Here is a 16,122-nt window from a genome sequence, read left to right as displayed (position 1 = left end):
AATGGAAATGTCTTACACCCTGGACAAAATGTTACATATATATTATCTGACTTTTTGGTTGTGATCCAAATATTAACATTTCTGTAGAAAACAATGAAATATTTCATTATAGTCCCATGGCATTTGACTTCTAGGAAAAAATATTTAAAATATATAGAAAACAAAGCCGTAGAGCACTCTCTTCTCCAGGTTGGGAAGAGCAAAAACAAGTCTGCCTTGGGTTGGAAAGGTGGCTGAAGGACACGGGAAGACATAGGGAAGACTGTGGAGGTGTCCTGGTGGAGGGAGGGGGATGTGCCAGCTGGGGTGACTCATCTGGGAGCCATGGAAGCGCAGTGGGCATCTCCATGACACACTGGAATGGATAGGGCGCTGTGTAAACACAACATGGCAGTTTTTCTTTCAGATTTTCTTCTAGTTTAGTATGGTACAAAATAGTGAAAAGTTTCCTCCCAGAGGCAACCAGGGTTTCTAGTTTCTTGTGTAGCTGCTGGAGATATTTTGTACTCAGACTAGCAAATTTGTATATATACTCTCCCTCCAATTTTAAACCTTCAGAAAAGGTCAAAGAATAGTATAACGAATACCATAAACCCACCACTTAGATTCAGCAATCATTAACATTTTGCCATATTTATATGCATAATATATATATGGTGGGTACGTATGTGTTTATATGTTTTTTATTAATTTAATTTTTTTTTTTTTTGAGATGGAGTCTTGCTCTGTCGCCCAGGCTGGAATGCAGTTGTGCACTATCAGCTCACTTCAGCCTCTGCCTCTTGGGTTCAAGTGATTCTCCTGCCTCAGCCTCCCGATTAGCTGGGATTACAGGCACGCACCACCACACCCAGCTAATTTTTAGTATTTTAAGTAGAGACAAGGTTTCACTGTGTTGGCCAGGCTGGTCTGGAACTCCTGACCTCCAGCAATCTGCCCACCTCAACCTCCCAAAGTGCTGGGATTACAGGCATGAGCCACTGCACCCAGCCCGATTTAATATTTTTTAAAGAGACAAACCTGCACTCTGTCACCCAGGCTAGAGTGCGGTAGTGCGACTATAGTTCACTATAAGCTTTCAAACTCCTGGGCTTAAGGGATCCTACCATCTCAGCCTCTTGAGTACCTAGGACTATAGGCGTGCACAACCACACCTGGCTAATACTAATTTTTTTAGAGACTAGATCTTGCCATGTTGCCCAGGCTGGTCTCAAAACTCTTGACTTGAAGTAATCCTCCCACCTTGGTGCCTCCCAGGGTGCTGGGATTACAGGTGTGAGCCACCCTGCCCAGCCAAGTATATATGTTTAGTTTTTTTTTTTTTTTCCTGAATCACTTGAAAATAGTGGAAATGTCTTCACCCTGGACAAAGTCACAATGTAGACATTGTGACTTTTCACTCCCAAACACTTCAGCATACAGTTCCTAAAAGTAAGGCCTGTCTCCCACTGTTTTTACAATTAAGAAAATGAAGAATAGTTACCTAATATCCTCAAATATTTAGTCTATATTTATATTATTTCAGATGTTTCCCAAATATCTTTCAGCTGCTTTTTTTAAGCCGCGAATCAGTCACCACTTATCCCCCACCGCCTTTTATTTTCTTTGAGATGGAGTCTTGCTCTGTTGCCCAGGCTGGAGTGCCGTGGCACAATCTTGGCTCACTGCAACCTCCGCCTCCTGGGTTTAAGCGATTCTCCTGCCTCAGCCTCCTGAGTAGCTGGGATTACAGGCACCCGCCACCATATGCAGCTAATTTTTTTTTAATTATTATTTTTAGTAGAGAAGGGGTTTCAGCATGTTGGTCGAGCTGGTCTCAAATTCCTGATCTCAGGTGATCCACCCGCCTTGGCCTCCCAAAGTGCAGGGATTACAGGCATGAGCCACCATGTCCAGCTGACTACTCACCTCTTTTTATGATAGCATTCTATATACAACTTACTTTTTTTTTCCCCCGTTAAAAGCATATTTTGGAGATTAGTCCATATCAGTAGATAAGAATTTCTTCCTTCTTTTGTACAGCACATTTCATACATGTGCCCTGATTTATGTAACTAGTCATTATGGTGATATTTGGAAACATTTGTTGTTACTGGAAGGATAGTAACAGTAATAATAGGTGCAGTTGCTTAAACACGTAGTTCATGCTAGTTGTGTGCTGGACCCTTCATGTGTGTTGTGACATTTAAACATCAAGTGACCCTCTGAAGTGGATATTGTTATCCCCCCATTTTATAGATGGGGAAACTGAGGGCCAGTGATGTTAAGTTGAATCAATTTTTTGTTGTTGTTGTTTATGAGACACAGTCTCGGTTACCCAGGCTAGAGTGCAGTAGCTCCATCATGGCTCACTGCAGCCGCAATCTCCCAGGCTCAAGTGATCCTCCCACCTCACCTCCCAAGTAGCTGAGACTACAGCGTATGCTGCCATACCCAGCTAATTTTTCTTTTTTTTTTTTTGCAGGGGGGAGGGGAATGGGTTTTACTCTTGTTGCCTAGGCTGGAGTGCAATGGTGCGATCTCGACTCACCGCAACCTCCACCTCCCAGGTTCAAGCGATTTTCCTGCCTCAGCCTCCTGAGTAGCTGGGATTACAGGCATGTGCCACCACGCCTGGCTAATTTTGTATTTTAGTAGAGACAGGGTTTCTCTCATGTTGTTCAGGCTGGTCGCAAACTCCCGACCTCAGGTGATCCGCCTGCCTTGACCTCCCAAAGTGCTAGGGTTATAGGAGTAATCCTCTGTGCCTGGCCTTAATTTTTGTATTTTTTTGTAGAGACGGGGTCTTACCAGGTTGTCCAGCCTGGTCTCAAACTCCTGGCCTCAAGTGATTTGCCTGCCTTGGCCTCCTAAAGTGGTGGGGTTATAGGCGTGAGCCACCGCTCCTGGCCTGGATTCACTTTGATGGTTCAAGACAGTTGTTTCCCTGACTGGGTTTATCTTTTTTGTTGTTTGCAAGTCTCCTCCGATTTTGACACCCCACATCGTTGAGTCAGGGGTTAAAGTGATTTTTGCCCTTGTCCTGACAATTCCTTTCTGTGTTGGGGCAGGTGGGCAGCAATGCTGGCATCGTGGGGATGACCAAAGAACACCTGGGCTTGGCACTGGCACTCAATGTACCTGTCTTTGTGGTAGTCACCAAGATTGACATGTGTCCTGCCAACATCCTGCAAGGTAAGTGAAGCCTCCAGCTAGCAGCCGCTGCTCTGATTAGTGCTGTCACCTATGTGCCTCCAGGTGGTCTGCCACTACGGCTTTAGCCCAGAAACTTCTTTTCTTTTTTGTTTTTATTTTTTTATTTTACAATATGTTTATTTTATTTTTTTTATATTTTGAGACAGAGTCTCGCTCTGTCTCTCAGGCTGGAGTGCAGTGGCGCGATCTCCGCTCACTGCAAGCTCCATCGCCTCCCAGGTTGATGCCATTCTCCTGCCTCAGCCTCCCGAGAAGCTGGAACTACAGGTGCCCGCCACCACGCCCGGCTAATTTTTTTTTGTATTTTTAGTAGAGACGGGGTTTCACCGTGTTCGCCAGGATGGTCTCGATCTCCTGACCTCGTGATCCACTCGCCTCGGCCTCCCAAAGTGCTGGGATTACAGGCGTGAGCCACTGCGCCCGGCCAATATGTTTATTTTTTTATATGCTCTGCATTGAACACTTCAGCAAAGAAAATAATAATTTCAAAATGCAATCCCTGGATCCAATAAATATCCTTTATAATCCATGACACTGATCAATATCTAGAAATATATGTAGACAAAGTTAGCTAATGAACAAAATAAATAAAATGACTATGTAAACTATAAATTACAGGCATGAAGGATCATGTATGATCAGTTAAGTCACTCTGCCACTTTTTAAAATAATATTCACATTTGCTTCAATCACATAAACGTTCATTGCAGGAGTTAAATTTGACTGCTGATAACAACTGAAAGCTGTGATCTTTGTTAGCTTAAAAGAAAATTCAGTTTAATACAAAGACATTTAAGATGAAAACTTTAGGACCCTTGATCAGAAGCTTTCAATGTGTGTTGCTCTACTTTGTTGTAGGCAAGATTCAAGTAAGGCTAAGACAGAAGAGTGTTTCCATTGAAGACATGATCTAAGAATTGCCTTCTACAGAGGTGAATTATGTTCTGTAGAAACTAGCTAGTTAGCCACCAAGATGTTACCAATAAAGGATTCCTTGTACTAGCAACTAACCAAGCTTAAAAGCCCTAGCCAGTATTACGAAAATAAAACATTTAGAGTAATATTTATGAATACAAACACAATTGGTTCCTTGCCTTCTACAGATAGTCATCTATAAAATGATAAAAGGTTTCAACTGTGGTTCTTCTCTGGGTTGAGAAGGTACAGATACACATGGGTGATCTACCGATTTACCTTCTGAAAGTACTCTTTGGAAGCAGCTGGATTTGGCTTGATTGGAGGAGAATCTGGTGTCCAGTTTGCTAGGCAGACTTCTCCATGGGTTTCTACATACTGGAACGCCTTCACCAAGCAGAGGGTCTCTTCCACATTTCGGCCCACTGGGAGATCATTGATGCTCAAGTGCTTGATGACTCCACTGGGGTCAGTTATGAAGAGACCTCTTAGTGCAAGACCAGGACCTTCTAACAGCACACCGTAGTATCAGGAAGTTTGCTTAGATCTGACAAGAGTGGGATGTGCATGTGGCCCAAACCACCATTCTTTCTTGGTGTATTTATCCAGGCAACTAAAGTGGGAATCCACTGAGACCACAACAACTTCACAGTTCACATTGTGAAATTCCTTAGGTTTGTCACTAAAAGCAACAATTTCTGTAGGACACACGAAGGTGAAATCCAAAGGATAGAAGAAAAGCACCAAATATTTCCCCTCAAAGTCATCAAGGCTTAGGTCTTTGAACTCTCTATTGACAATGGCTGTACCCTTAAATAGGGTGCATGCTAGGCGACAGCAGGTGCATGTTATGAGGAGCTGGTGCTAAAGAATTTTGCTTGACCAGAACCAGACCATAATATGTTTGTCAAGCTCGTTCTTCCCAGAAGCAGCAGGCCTGAGGGCTGCAGTGGCAGAAATGCCCCAAGGAATGGCACTCACATGTCGGAGCAGCCTTCCCACAGCAGCTGCCATCTTCAGTGCCCGCGGGTGAAACTTGCTTTGTCTTGTACTTAGATCTTGGCCTGAATTTCCATCAGCCCAGAATCTTCTGCTACTTCCTCCCCTATAGTTCTTAGTCTGAGCACAGCCTAGAATTATCCTCTTCCTTGTTCCTTCTGGTTCCAAATGCAGAAATTTTGAGCTCCTGAATCTGGCATCTCTTTTCAGGTGACCCCAGGCAGAAGGAGTTGGGCTCTACCAGCTAAGCTGGATGTATATGGGGAAGTTTGGACAGAGGGTCTGATTACCTTTTACCACCAAAGCTTTGACACAGGGTTGCAGGACTAGGCCTTCATGCCTTTCTCCCTCACTGCTAAAGATTGCAGAAAAGTATCCCTTTGGGAGGCCTCATAATAAGGTCTCTCTAGACTTCTAAATATCTAAGAGATCCTTTTTGTTGGATGAGATTTTTTTTTCCAGGAAATAGTGCATTCTGAGAACTGAAGTGTGAACTGAATTGTTTTTCTTGGGGACCCTCAAGTCACATGCTTACAGGAGGCAGGTCGTGCAGACACAAGAGAAATCTGCCAGGTTTCAGACGCAGAACCCTAGAAAAGAGGCCCCATCTATGCTTTTCTTACTCTAGCAGCACCCAAAGTTTTGATCCTTGTTTTTGCTTCTCCAGGCATTGTGGCATTTAATACTGGTCCATCTATCTGTGTCTGTCTCCTGCTTGCATCAGTAATGAGTGGACCCATCTTGCTCTGGAAGCCTGGCCAAAGAGAAGGTTGTGTCCCCCTAATTCTGTTCCATTTCACCCTTTAAGAAACCCTGAAGCTGTTACAGCGCCTGCTGAAGTCACCAGGCTGCCGGAAGATCCCTGTGCTGGTGCAGAGCAAGGATGATGTGATTGTCACAGCCTCCAACTTCAGCTCCGAAAGGTAACGGGTAGGGAGCGCACACTTCAGACAGGCACCCTTGCAGGCAGGACCACAGTGAGTGATGGGCCTGGAGTGGCTGTCAGCTTTGGCATGAGGTCTCATGAAAACACCACATCAACACCTCTTCCTATTTAGAGATTGGAAAAAATAGAAGCTTCCGATCTTAGCCCAGGGTCTCCCAAGCCAGCATTGTTGCCCAGGGGCAATATCATGTAACCCAGATTGTGAGGTGCTGGCATTCCTGAGGTTGGCATCCCGGCTGAGACTTCAGTGTCCTTATCTGTGAAATGGGAATAACATTCCCTTCCCTGTAGGGCTCCTGTGAATGTTGGAAATGAATTATGTAGAGCACTTAATGCCCTGCCTGGCTGATGGATGGTAAATATGCAGCCATTTTTGTAACTCAGTTTTTTATATTGTTGTTCCTCAAAAGCTCACTAATCATAGATAAGTTTTGGCATTTACTCATTAGTGTATTCTTTCATTCCATAAATATTTACTGGATGTTTGTTCTGCCAGACTCTTCATCTAGAGGTTGAGGATTCAGAGTTGAATTGAACACAATCCTTGTCCTCAAGGGGTTTAGCTCCTTGGTTAGAGATGCTGTCTCGATAATGGTGAACTCTACCAATTTTGCCTCTTCGCCCAGACCTTGGTCTATAGTGCCAGGCCCAGAGCAGCCTGGCTTTTTGCCTATGCCTCCACCCTGATGTGATCCTTAGTACCATCAGTTGGCCAGCAGAGGGGGCACGTTTCAGACAGCCCCATTTGAGCTTGTTGATATCGTCCAGTGCCTATTCTGTGCAGACACTATTCTAGGAGCTGTGGGGAATGTATAATTCCTGATCTCAAGGATTTTAATTCATTCACCCTGAGTAGGAGCGATAGAGATCATTTACAGGACTCCGATGAAAAATCAGATGCAGTAATGTGTAACAGAGAAAAAGCTCTCCAGGAACTCAGAGGAGTTAAGAGTGTCTACCCAGGAAGGGTTTCACGGAAGAAGTGGTATTTGAGATGAGCTCTGAAGGGTGAGAGAGCCTGGTAGTTGCGTAAAAGGGAAAGAATTCAGGAAGGAAGGTCAGAGTGAGCAAATCCACAAGGGCAGAAAAGTGCCAAGGTTTTAGGAGAAGGGAAAGTTCTCTGGTGTGGCTGCAATATAGGAATTTGTGAGAAGTGAATCTGCAGAGATGGCTACAAACCCAAGCAAAGGGCTGTGAGTGTTGGGAGAGGGATTTGGAGTGTCTTCTCTGCAGCGGAAAGGCGGTTAAGGATTTTAAGCAAGCATGCGTGTGCTTGAGGAAGAAGCAGTCATGAGGTTCCAAACTAGGGCAGTGGTGGAGGACAGAGAGGAGAGGACAGGTGTCAGAGACAGAACTGAGTGAGAGAAGAAGGCCTCAGAGCAGGGCTAGCCAGGAACTTGCTAGGTCAGGGCAGAGAGGTCAAGCCCTTGGAAGAGGGAGATGTGGGGTCATGAATAGCAGCATCTGCTCCTCGAGCCCTGTTGCTGCCCCTGCCCTGTGTCAGAGCAGGAGCTAGCCTCCTAAGCGCCTCTCTCCTTTCTTCCTTCCTCTCCTCCCTCTGCTTAGGATGTGCCCAATATTCCAGATCTCCAATGTTACAGGCGAGAACCTAGATCTGCTGAAGATGTTCCTCAACCTCCTCTCCCCCCGCACCAGCTACAGGGAGGAGGAGCCTGCTGAGTTTCAGATTGATGACACCTACTCCGTCCCGGTGAGTGGCTCTGGGCCGGTGGCTGGGTAGGCATTTCCTACAGTGGCATCAGGGGGTGGGTCTGTGCTGGGGATGCACTTATGAGGCCAGGGTCTTCTCCTTGGCAGGGTGTGGGGACAGTGGTGTCGGGGACAACACTGAGAGGCCTGATCAAGCTGAATGACACACTGCTGCTGGGCCCAGACCCCCTGGGTAACTTCCTGTCCATTGCTGTCAAATCCATCCATCGCAAGCGCATGCCTGTCAAGGAGGTGCGGGGTGGCCAGACAGCATCCTTTGCGCTGAAGAAGGTGAGTAGCGATGATACTGAACACTCCTCTCAGACTCCATCATGCTAGGCTCTGGGCCAGATGCCTTACTCACCCACTCCAGTCCTCATGGCTGCTCTGCAAGATCGGGATTACTGGCCTCATTTTTATAGATGATGAAACTGAGGCTCATAGCCCAGGGACTTGCTCAAGACCCACAGCTTGTAAGTGCTAGAGTGAGGAACGCCTGCCTTCTCTGCTCTGTTCCTCCCTCTGGTGCCTGAGCAGGGTGGCCTGAGCTCAGTGGTGAGGTCAGATAGGAGTATCCTTGCTGTTCAAGGATCCTTCTACATAGGGCCATTGGGATCTGTGCCAAATCCTCTTCCCATTCAGCCTTCTATCTCCTGGGGTTTGGGGTGGGTTCTAGTTCTGGGGTCACCTACCTTTACCCACCAACTAAATTAACCAGGAAAAGTAGGACTTTCTTCCCCACAGTGGTCAGGTCATGCTCACCTGTTCCTTCCCCGTGAATGCTTGCCTGCCTTTGCTTCCTCATTCGTCCTTCATGGCCCAGCAGCTTAAGTGCTGATTCCCACATGAAGCCTTCCTGAACCCCAGTAGTAGTGTTGAGTCTTCCCATGGAGCACTGAGGCTGCTCGTGCTGTCTACCCTAGAAGACCTGTGGTCCAGGTGGTGAGGAAACCAGGCAGAGTTGGGGTGGTCCCTATCCCTAGAAAGACTCTTGGTCCCTGGGACCAGGGGTGAAATCAGAAGGCATCATTGTCCCTGAGGGCTGGGGCTCCCTCTTTCTTTCAGATCAAGCGCTCGTCCATCCGGAAGGGCATGGTGATGGTTTCCCCACGTTTGAATCCCCAAGCCTCCTGGGAGTTTGAGGCCGAGATTCTCGTCCTCCACCACCCCACCACAATTAGCCCGCGCTACCAGGCCATGGGTAGGTGTCTAAGGCCCTGCCAGCCCAGGAGGCCCTCGTGCTAGCTCCCCTCAGAAGGTGCTCCAGCAACCCAGGCCCCCTAGTTCCAGCTGCAGCTGGGCGGTGGGTCTCCTTCCTGTTCAGTGATGCCGTTCCTTCTGTTCCACCCGTGAGCTGCAGTGTTGATTCCTTCCCACAAACACTGAGGGCTGGGCTCTGAGGCCCAGACCTGTCCTCAGGGACCTCACATGCATTCCTTCAGCAAGGTCTGCTGAACGTTGCTGGATGCCCAGTGGTGTTGCTAAGGTGCTGGGAACAAAGATGAGGTAGATGGGCAAGGATCCTTCCCCGCAGAAACCCACAGTCCGGCGAGGAGGCGCATGTGCAGCGTGTGCTGTAATCCCAGGAACTAGGACCCTTGTCTGCACAGGGCCTGGGGTTGGGGGATGATGGGTGGGCATTAGCTGGAGGAAAATGTGGGAGATGGTAAGGCAGGATCAGAGCCAAGAGCAGGCTTCACAGGGGTCTGTAGCCCCAGAGATAAGCCCCCACCCTTCCACAGCTTAAGCGTATTTCATGCTTTCACTCACTGCCTCCCTTGTCCTGAAGCCACCAGGTGGCTCCAGCCTATCCTGACCTCTGGCTCCCTTGACAGTGCACTGTGGGAGCATCAGGCAGACAGCCACCATTCTGAGCATGGACAAGGACTGTCTGCGCACTGGGGACAAGGCCACTGTACATTTCCGCTTCATCAAGACCCCTGAGTACCTGCACATAGACCAGCGGCTGGTGTTCCGGGAAGGCCGCACCAAGGCTGTCGGCACCATCACCAAGGTATGGCCGGGGCAGACCTTGCCTGCTGCCTCCAGGAAGCACTCAGGGGCCACCCTGAGCACAGGGCAGAGGTTTAGTCATTGCCATGGGAGAGCTGGACCCACTGAGGTGTAGCCTTGGTGCCATCTCTCTACTCCCCTTAGAGGTATCCCATGGCCTCCTGTCCTGGGCAGTGGTGGTGACCATGGAGAGGAAAAGGTAGGGTTAGGGTATGGTTCAGAAAGTCTGGGCCTAGCCAGGCTCAGCCTCCAAGGTGCTATCACAGGTTCCTGTGGCCTCGCTGGGGCCATGTCTAAGGTCTCCTCTCAGAGCAGAGGTCTGGTTGGAGTGAGTGCAGGAAATTATGGGCCTGAGTTCTCTTGGGGCTTAAGCTGTTTGTGTGTCCTGGACACTTGCCCACTGCAGACCTTGCCCTTGGTCTTGGAGGGGCATTTGATAGAGGGGTTTGACCCCTGCTCCGTACAAAGGAGGTACTGGCCCCAGCCTATCTGAGATCTTGGGATCAGTCTTTGGCTGACCTTGCCTCTAGAAAAGGCAAGGCATGGTCACCCTGGGGCTACAGATGTCCTCGAAGGCCTGCATGCTCCTGGGACTGCTGAGTTTGGCCAAGCCTGCAGCAAACATTGTAATGTCCTCTGGGACTCACTGGGCTTCTTTTGTGCTTTGTATGAGAGAGAACTTGGGCCACAAGGGAAGATTGTAAGTCACTTCTGGCTGACAGCTTTCAAGATTTCTGATAGCCAAACTTCAAATGTTTCCAGCTGATGAGACATTGACTTGGTCTCTTTGGGAGGCCTGGAGTTAACACTTGCCCTAGACTTTTGTTATGGGAGCAGCAGCAGGGTCCTGGGGCTGGAGCTGCAGCTCACACTCTGAGGAGTCTCCACCAGCTTAGCAATGAGAGCCCGGAGCTCCACTTGCCAGGTTCTGTGCAGGCTCTGGGCTCTGGGGGCTGGACTGAGCGGGAGGTGGGAGCAAGGTTCACCGATTTCCCTGTAGGAACAACAGCTGTAGCAGAGAAGAGGATAGAGCCTTTCTGGGCTGGGCAGAGGCAGGAAGTGAGGCATGAGCCCAGGGCCATAGCAGTCCTGGGCTACTGAGCGGGGATGAGAATGACTCTTCATCCCCACTGCCTCTTGTCATGTCCTTCCTGCCATCCGTCTTGCGCTGAACTGGCAAGATCAAGGAATGAGGAGTCCCTGGGAGAAGGGGCTGGGGTGGGGTGTAGCCAAGCCAGTGCCACTGCCCTGCAGCTCCAGTCTCAGCCTCTCTCTATGGCTCCCACAGCTCCTCCAGACCACCAACAACTCCCCGATGAACTCCAAGCCCCAGCAGATTAAAATGCAGTCGACGAAAAAGGGCCCCCTGACGAAACGAGACGAGGGGGGCCCGTCTGGTGGGCCAGCAGTAGGAGCACCCCTACCTGGAGATGAAGCTTCCTGTCTAGGGGCTGGGCAGCCAGCTGCATCCAGCAGTCTCCAGCCTCAGGTGAGCACGGGCCCCTTGTGGCTTTGGCACGGTGGTGGGGGCTGTGGCTTCTACCCTGATTTGGTGAGGGTGACATGTAGGCAAGCCTGAAGCCTGGCTAGAAGGTCTCCTCAACAACTCTGGCACTGAAGTGCTCCTAAGTGTGAGGCATTTGTCTCTAGAAGCTATAAGGCAGTGCCTTCCACAGCAGGGAATACAGCCCACCTGAAACCAGTTTAATTGGCCCTAACTAGCATTTGGTTTTAATGAAAAAAAAATATAACAGAAAAATGTCGAAGCTTCCCTTTCATAGTAAGTCTTGCAAGTATTGCTGGTGTGAGCGTCCAGGTGATATATGTGTGCACTGCAGTCCAGCAGGTTTGAGAGACACTGCCTTAGAGGGTCCTCCTCTGTCCCGTCCCTGATGTGCACACATCCTGAAGGGCAAGTGGCCTTGGGATGTGCCATTGAGCCTCTTACCCGGCCTCTCCTGCCAGCTATCTCCTGCAGGCACTCTCTCCTGGCGTGAAGAAGGCCTGGTGCCCCTTGCACCCCTCTCCCCAGCATCTTTCTCCGTTGTCCCCTCATTGGAAAAGGAGGCTATGCCTGGATCTGTCTGTCCATTCTGTTATCTGTCTCCCATTGGGTCTTTCCTCTGGTTCGTTCGCTTCCTTTCTGTCTCTCCTGCTCTGCTTTGTGCTTCTCTGAACATCCGCGTCTCACACCCTCATCACATGTGTCCTACCCACCCTGTTAGGAAGGCAGGGCAGGCACTGGCTCCATTTTAGAGACAGAGGGGAGGTGTTGCATGCAGAGTGGCCCAGGAAATTCCTGGGCAGGCTGGGGTGAAGACAGACCACGCTGCCTGCTCATGCATCTTCCGTCCCCCTCTCCCCACTGCTCAGCTCCTCTGTTCTCTTCTCCTCCCGATGGGCCAGTGCTTCTCAAGCTCCTTCTCTCTCTTTCAGCCCAAGCCCAGCAGTGGAGGCCGGCGACGAGGGGGCCAGCGCCACAAGGTGAAGTCCCAGGGGGCCTGTGTGACTCCTGCCAGCGGCTGCTGAACCTTCTCCTGGCCCACCCCCACCACCCAAGGGGTCATCATACTCTGGCCACCGTTCCACCAGATGGGCAGAGCAGCTATGACCGCCACCCAGCCCTCCTGCTCAGGCCACAGCCGGAGCCTCCGCATTGCTCCCACCCCCATTTTCCAGGGGGGTTGTAATTTATAAGCTGAGGAAGGCAGCCAGACCTGGGGGACTAACCATCTCCCACTGTCCTCCCCACCTTCTTCCTCACTCTCACATTTTTTGTACATCTGGGCCCTTAGTTTTTATTCTGTTTATTATACGTCTCTGTCTCTCTCTATTGTGTGTGTGTGTGTGGTGCAGGAGTGCCACCCCCAGGGCCATGTCAGCCTCTCTTTTCTCCTCCATGGCTGCCTGCCTGCATGTCTGTCTCTTTGAGAATCCTCGGGGCCGTCGGGATGTCAGGAGCGGAAGGAGCCGCTCCCCTATCTTGCTGCTCCTCTTGGCACTCAGGGGCCCCTTCCATGGAGACAGACTGGGTGGAGGGGCTTCTGGGATTTGGTGTCTGCTGCTGCCAGAGCAGGAACCCCCAGTCTAGGACTTGGGCATTTTAACAGAGAGAAAGTAGTGGCTTCTCCTTTTCTCTCTCCTCCTTTTTCCCTTTAAGCCTCCAAACAGGTCATGCCAAAAGCTCTCTGGTTATAACCTGGAGACATGTGGAGGGGAGTAGTGATGAGATTGTAGGACTCTCCCCATCCAGGGCCCGGGCTCTGACCCTGACCCTGACCCTGACCCTGGCCCTGGCCCTGGCCCTGGCCACTGACCCAAAGACAGCTGGTGGGTTTCCCCTTGGAGACAATCCTGCTTTTGCCTGGGCCGGCCCTGGCTGCCCTCAGCTTTTGCTGATCTGCCCGGCCTGGAGCCTCCCCTCACCCCGCTTCTTGTTGGGCCTCAGGCACTGGTTACCAAAAGGGTGTCTGGGTCTGCTCAGGATCATGTTTTCTAGCACCTCCTGTTGGAGGGGTGGAGGGATGTTCCCCTGAGCTAGGCTGAGACTAAAACCCCATCTTCCCCATCACGTCACCCCCGTGGCTGCTACAGGAGCACAGTAGTGAAGGCCTGAGCTCCAGGTTTAAGAGACAACTGGAGCATGGGGAGGGCAGGTAGGAGTTAGTGAAAAGACACTTCCAGGATTAGCACACAGCATTTAGCCCTCTGGAAGAACCCCTGCCTGGGGTGGGACTGTGCAGGCCAGAGAAGGGGGCATGGGCCTGAACCCACCTGGACTGACTGCTGCACTGAAGCCACAGATGTAGGGTAGGCTGGTGGGCAGGGGTGGTTCCTTCTCTAGCCGGGGCAGACACCCAGCTGGCTGGGTCCTTCCTCAGCCTTGCCTCCTCCTGTCCCCAACCCTTTCCTTTCCTCCTGCTTGCGGACTGCTGGTCCCCTCTCCTCCCCTCCTTCCAGCTGTTTCTAGTTACCACCTACCCCTGGCCATGAACTGATCAGACCAGCATTCAAAATAAAAGTTTGTTCCAAGTTGACAGTGTGGTGCTCCCTGCCCAGCCCCTCCAGGTGGAGGTGCTGCCACGGGAACGCAGTTGCTCTGCCTGCCCTGGGGCCCCTGGCAACAGCTGGGAGCAGGGCAGTGCTGTGAGGAGCCCAGCTTCCCCGGTCAGGCAGGCGTGGCTTCCATGTTCAGGCTCCCTCACCAGCTGGTGACACGGGACAAGCTTACCAACCTTCTCTGAACCTCAGTTTTCTCATCTACAAGAGGCAAAGCCATACATCAAGGTTGTGTGGATTCAGAGAACGTGAGGCCCTGGGGTGTCCTGCACACGGGAAGGGGTTGCTCAGTGAGTGGTCTGCACGCCGTTAGCCACCCTGCCACCTCTGTGCCCTGGGCAGGCTCGAAAGGAGAGCTGTGGCTGAGACTGCCAGGGGTCTAGACGCACGCTCCTGTTGACATTCCCAGCAACCGCCCCTGAGGTCGATGTTGTGTTTTTCTTTTTCTTTTGTTTGAGACTTGAGTCTTGCTCTGTTGCCAGGCTGGAGTGCAGTGGCGTGATCTCTGCTCACTGCAACCTCCACCTCCCAGGTTCAAGCGATTCTCCTGCCTCAGCCTCCTGAGTAGCTGGGACTACAGGTGCACGCCACCACACCCAGCTAACTTTTTGTATTTTAGTAGAGACAGGGTTTCACCATGTCAGCCAGGATGGTCTTGATCTCCTGACCTCGTGATCCGCCTGCCTCAGCCTCCCAAAGTTTTGGGATTACAGGTGTGAGCCACCGCACCGGGCCTGTTCTGTTTTTCTAGTTAAGGGAACTGAAGCTCAGAAGTGTCACCAGCAGGTGTACATTCCCGTGCCAGCCTTGCCCCCCGGCTTTTCCCAGGCAGGCTCCTGCGTGTCCGCTGGCCCCAGCCCAGTCCTCTGTCTCTAGGCTGCTTCCCTCCTGCTCTCTGTCCTGACTCTGGCCCTGCTTATAGGGGCCACTACTTGCTGGTGCCTCCATAGCAAGCCTCTGGCATTGAGCCCCCTGGCATGGGAGGGGCTGTGGGGTCTGGGTTCCCACAAGGCTTAGCCATGGCAGAATCTCATTTTAACTCTTTGCCCCTACAAGCAGCAGTACTTGCCAGAACCATTCTTGGGATTCAGCTCTGGCGACCACCTTGGCCTCTGGCCACACTCAGGAGGGTGGGGTTGGATTTGTGTAGCTGCCAGGTCCACACCTGCCAGCAGGGGGCTGACTGGATCCATGCTTTACTGTGTTTAACAGGGGTAGCGGGGTCCCTACAGCCCTCCCAGCTAAACATTTGGTACAAAACACCAGCCCTTTTGTAGTGGATGCAGAATAAAATTGTTAATCCAATCACCTCGAATGGCAAGGCCTGACCCTTCTGTGTGTGCAGCAGGTGTTTGTGGCGTCCTTCCCAGGAGTAAGGCCTGTGATTGATGGTGGGATGGGGATGGCCAGACCCCTGACGCCACAGTCAGGACTGTTCTGGCTTATCGGCCACCCTGGCACAGAGAAGGTCACAGGAATGAATATGCCACGCACAGGGGCAGCAGAAATTTAGTTGGGTTGGGGGAAGTACTGTGGAGCCAGCAGTGTGAGGGCTGTGCTGTGAGGACCCAGTAGGATTTGAATGTACAGATAGGCAGAGGGCACGTGCCCAGCCCAGGCTCTGGGCTCTTGCCACAGCGTGTGGCAACTTCCAGGGGCTTGCTTATTGGTGCTGCACGGGGACGTCTCCTTTGTTGAGATGGCGCCAGAGGCAGAGCAGGTGTTAGTGAAGGGGAGTGAGCACAGGACCAGCTGTCTCCCAAGAGGCTGCGGCACTGGCCAAGGCTTTGGGGGCTGGATTTGTGCCCCACCCAGCTCCTCTCTTGTGGCTATCTCCACAGCCCTCCCTACTGACTGGGTTCCTGGCTTTGTTTTCTCAGCCATGATGAGGAGCAGCCCTGGGCCAGGTGCCACAGTGTGAGAGGCTCCAGGGTCAGGCTATAGAACCACCCAAACCAGGTCTGGGGAGCTATCTGTGGGAAAGGTCAGGGCCTGTTTTTCTCCTCGACTTGGCAGCTGCTGGCTGTTTAAGGGACCTACCTCCTTGTCCCTTCCCAGCCACAGGTCCAAGAGGCAAACAGCGAATTCCCATGGAGGAGAATCACTGTACTCCAAGTGGACATGGCCGGTAGGTAAGTGTAACTTTTTCTGCTGCTGCTCAGTAGCACTGAGAGACAGGAAGGCACCCCCCCACCCTGCCACCCCGCCACACTCTTTGTGATGGGGTTATCAATGACAGCTAATAAAACCACCTCACTTCTTCCTCATGCCAGCCCTTGACCCAC

General features: G+C 51.1%; 1 protein-coding gene and 1 pseudogene across 4 annotated transcripts in view; one reads left to right on the top strand and one right to left on the bottom strand.

Annotated features, from left to right (window-relative positions):
• Positions 1-15,149, top strand: part of GTPBP1 (GTP binding protein 1) — a 29,293-nt gene extending 14,144 nt beyond the window's left edge. For all 3 annotated transcript variants that reach the window (XM_017861277.1, XM_017861279.1, XM_017861278.1), the window contains 8 exons: positions 3,051-3,174; positions 5,918-6,032; positions 7,622-7,766; positions 7,874-8,056; positions 8,831-8,966; positions 9,601-9,779; positions 11,067-11,267; positions 12,215-15,149. In XM_017861277.1, coding sequence (XP_017716766.1) covers positions 3,051-3,174; positions 5,918-6,032; positions 7,622-7,766; positions 7,874-8,056; positions 8,831-8,966; positions 9,601-9,779; positions 11,067-11,267; positions 12,215-12,307 — 1,176 coding nt within the window. In that variant the 3' untranslated portion in view covers positions 12,308-15,149. The remainder of the gene's footprint in view (positions 1-3,050; positions 3,175-5,917; positions 6,033-7,621; positions 7,767-7,873; positions 8,057-8,830; positions 8,967-9,600; positions 9,780-11,066; positions 11,268-12,214) is intronic.
• LOC108521447 (thioredoxin-dependent peroxide reductase, mitochondrial pseudogene) lies at positions 4,023-5,901 on the bottom strand (annotated as a pseudogene). Its single transcript, XR_001883189.1, has one exon. The product of XR_001883189.1 is annotated as a thioredoxin-dependent peroxide reductase, mitochondrial pseudogene (transcript).
• Positions 15,150-16,122: the final 973 nt, after the last annotated feature.

This window comes from Rhinopithecus bieti, unplaced genomic scaffold (assembly GCF_001698545.2).
Source record: "Rhinopithecus bieti isolate Rb0 unplaced genomic scaffold, ASM169854v2 scaffold_56975, whole genome shotgun sequence".
In the NCBI taxonomy this organism is placed as follows: domain Eukaryota; kingdom Metazoa; phylum Chordata; class Mammalia; order Primates; family Cercopithecidae; genus Rhinopithecus; species Rhinopithecus bieti.
This window is presented reverse-complemented; position numbering and strand designations above follow the sequence as displayed.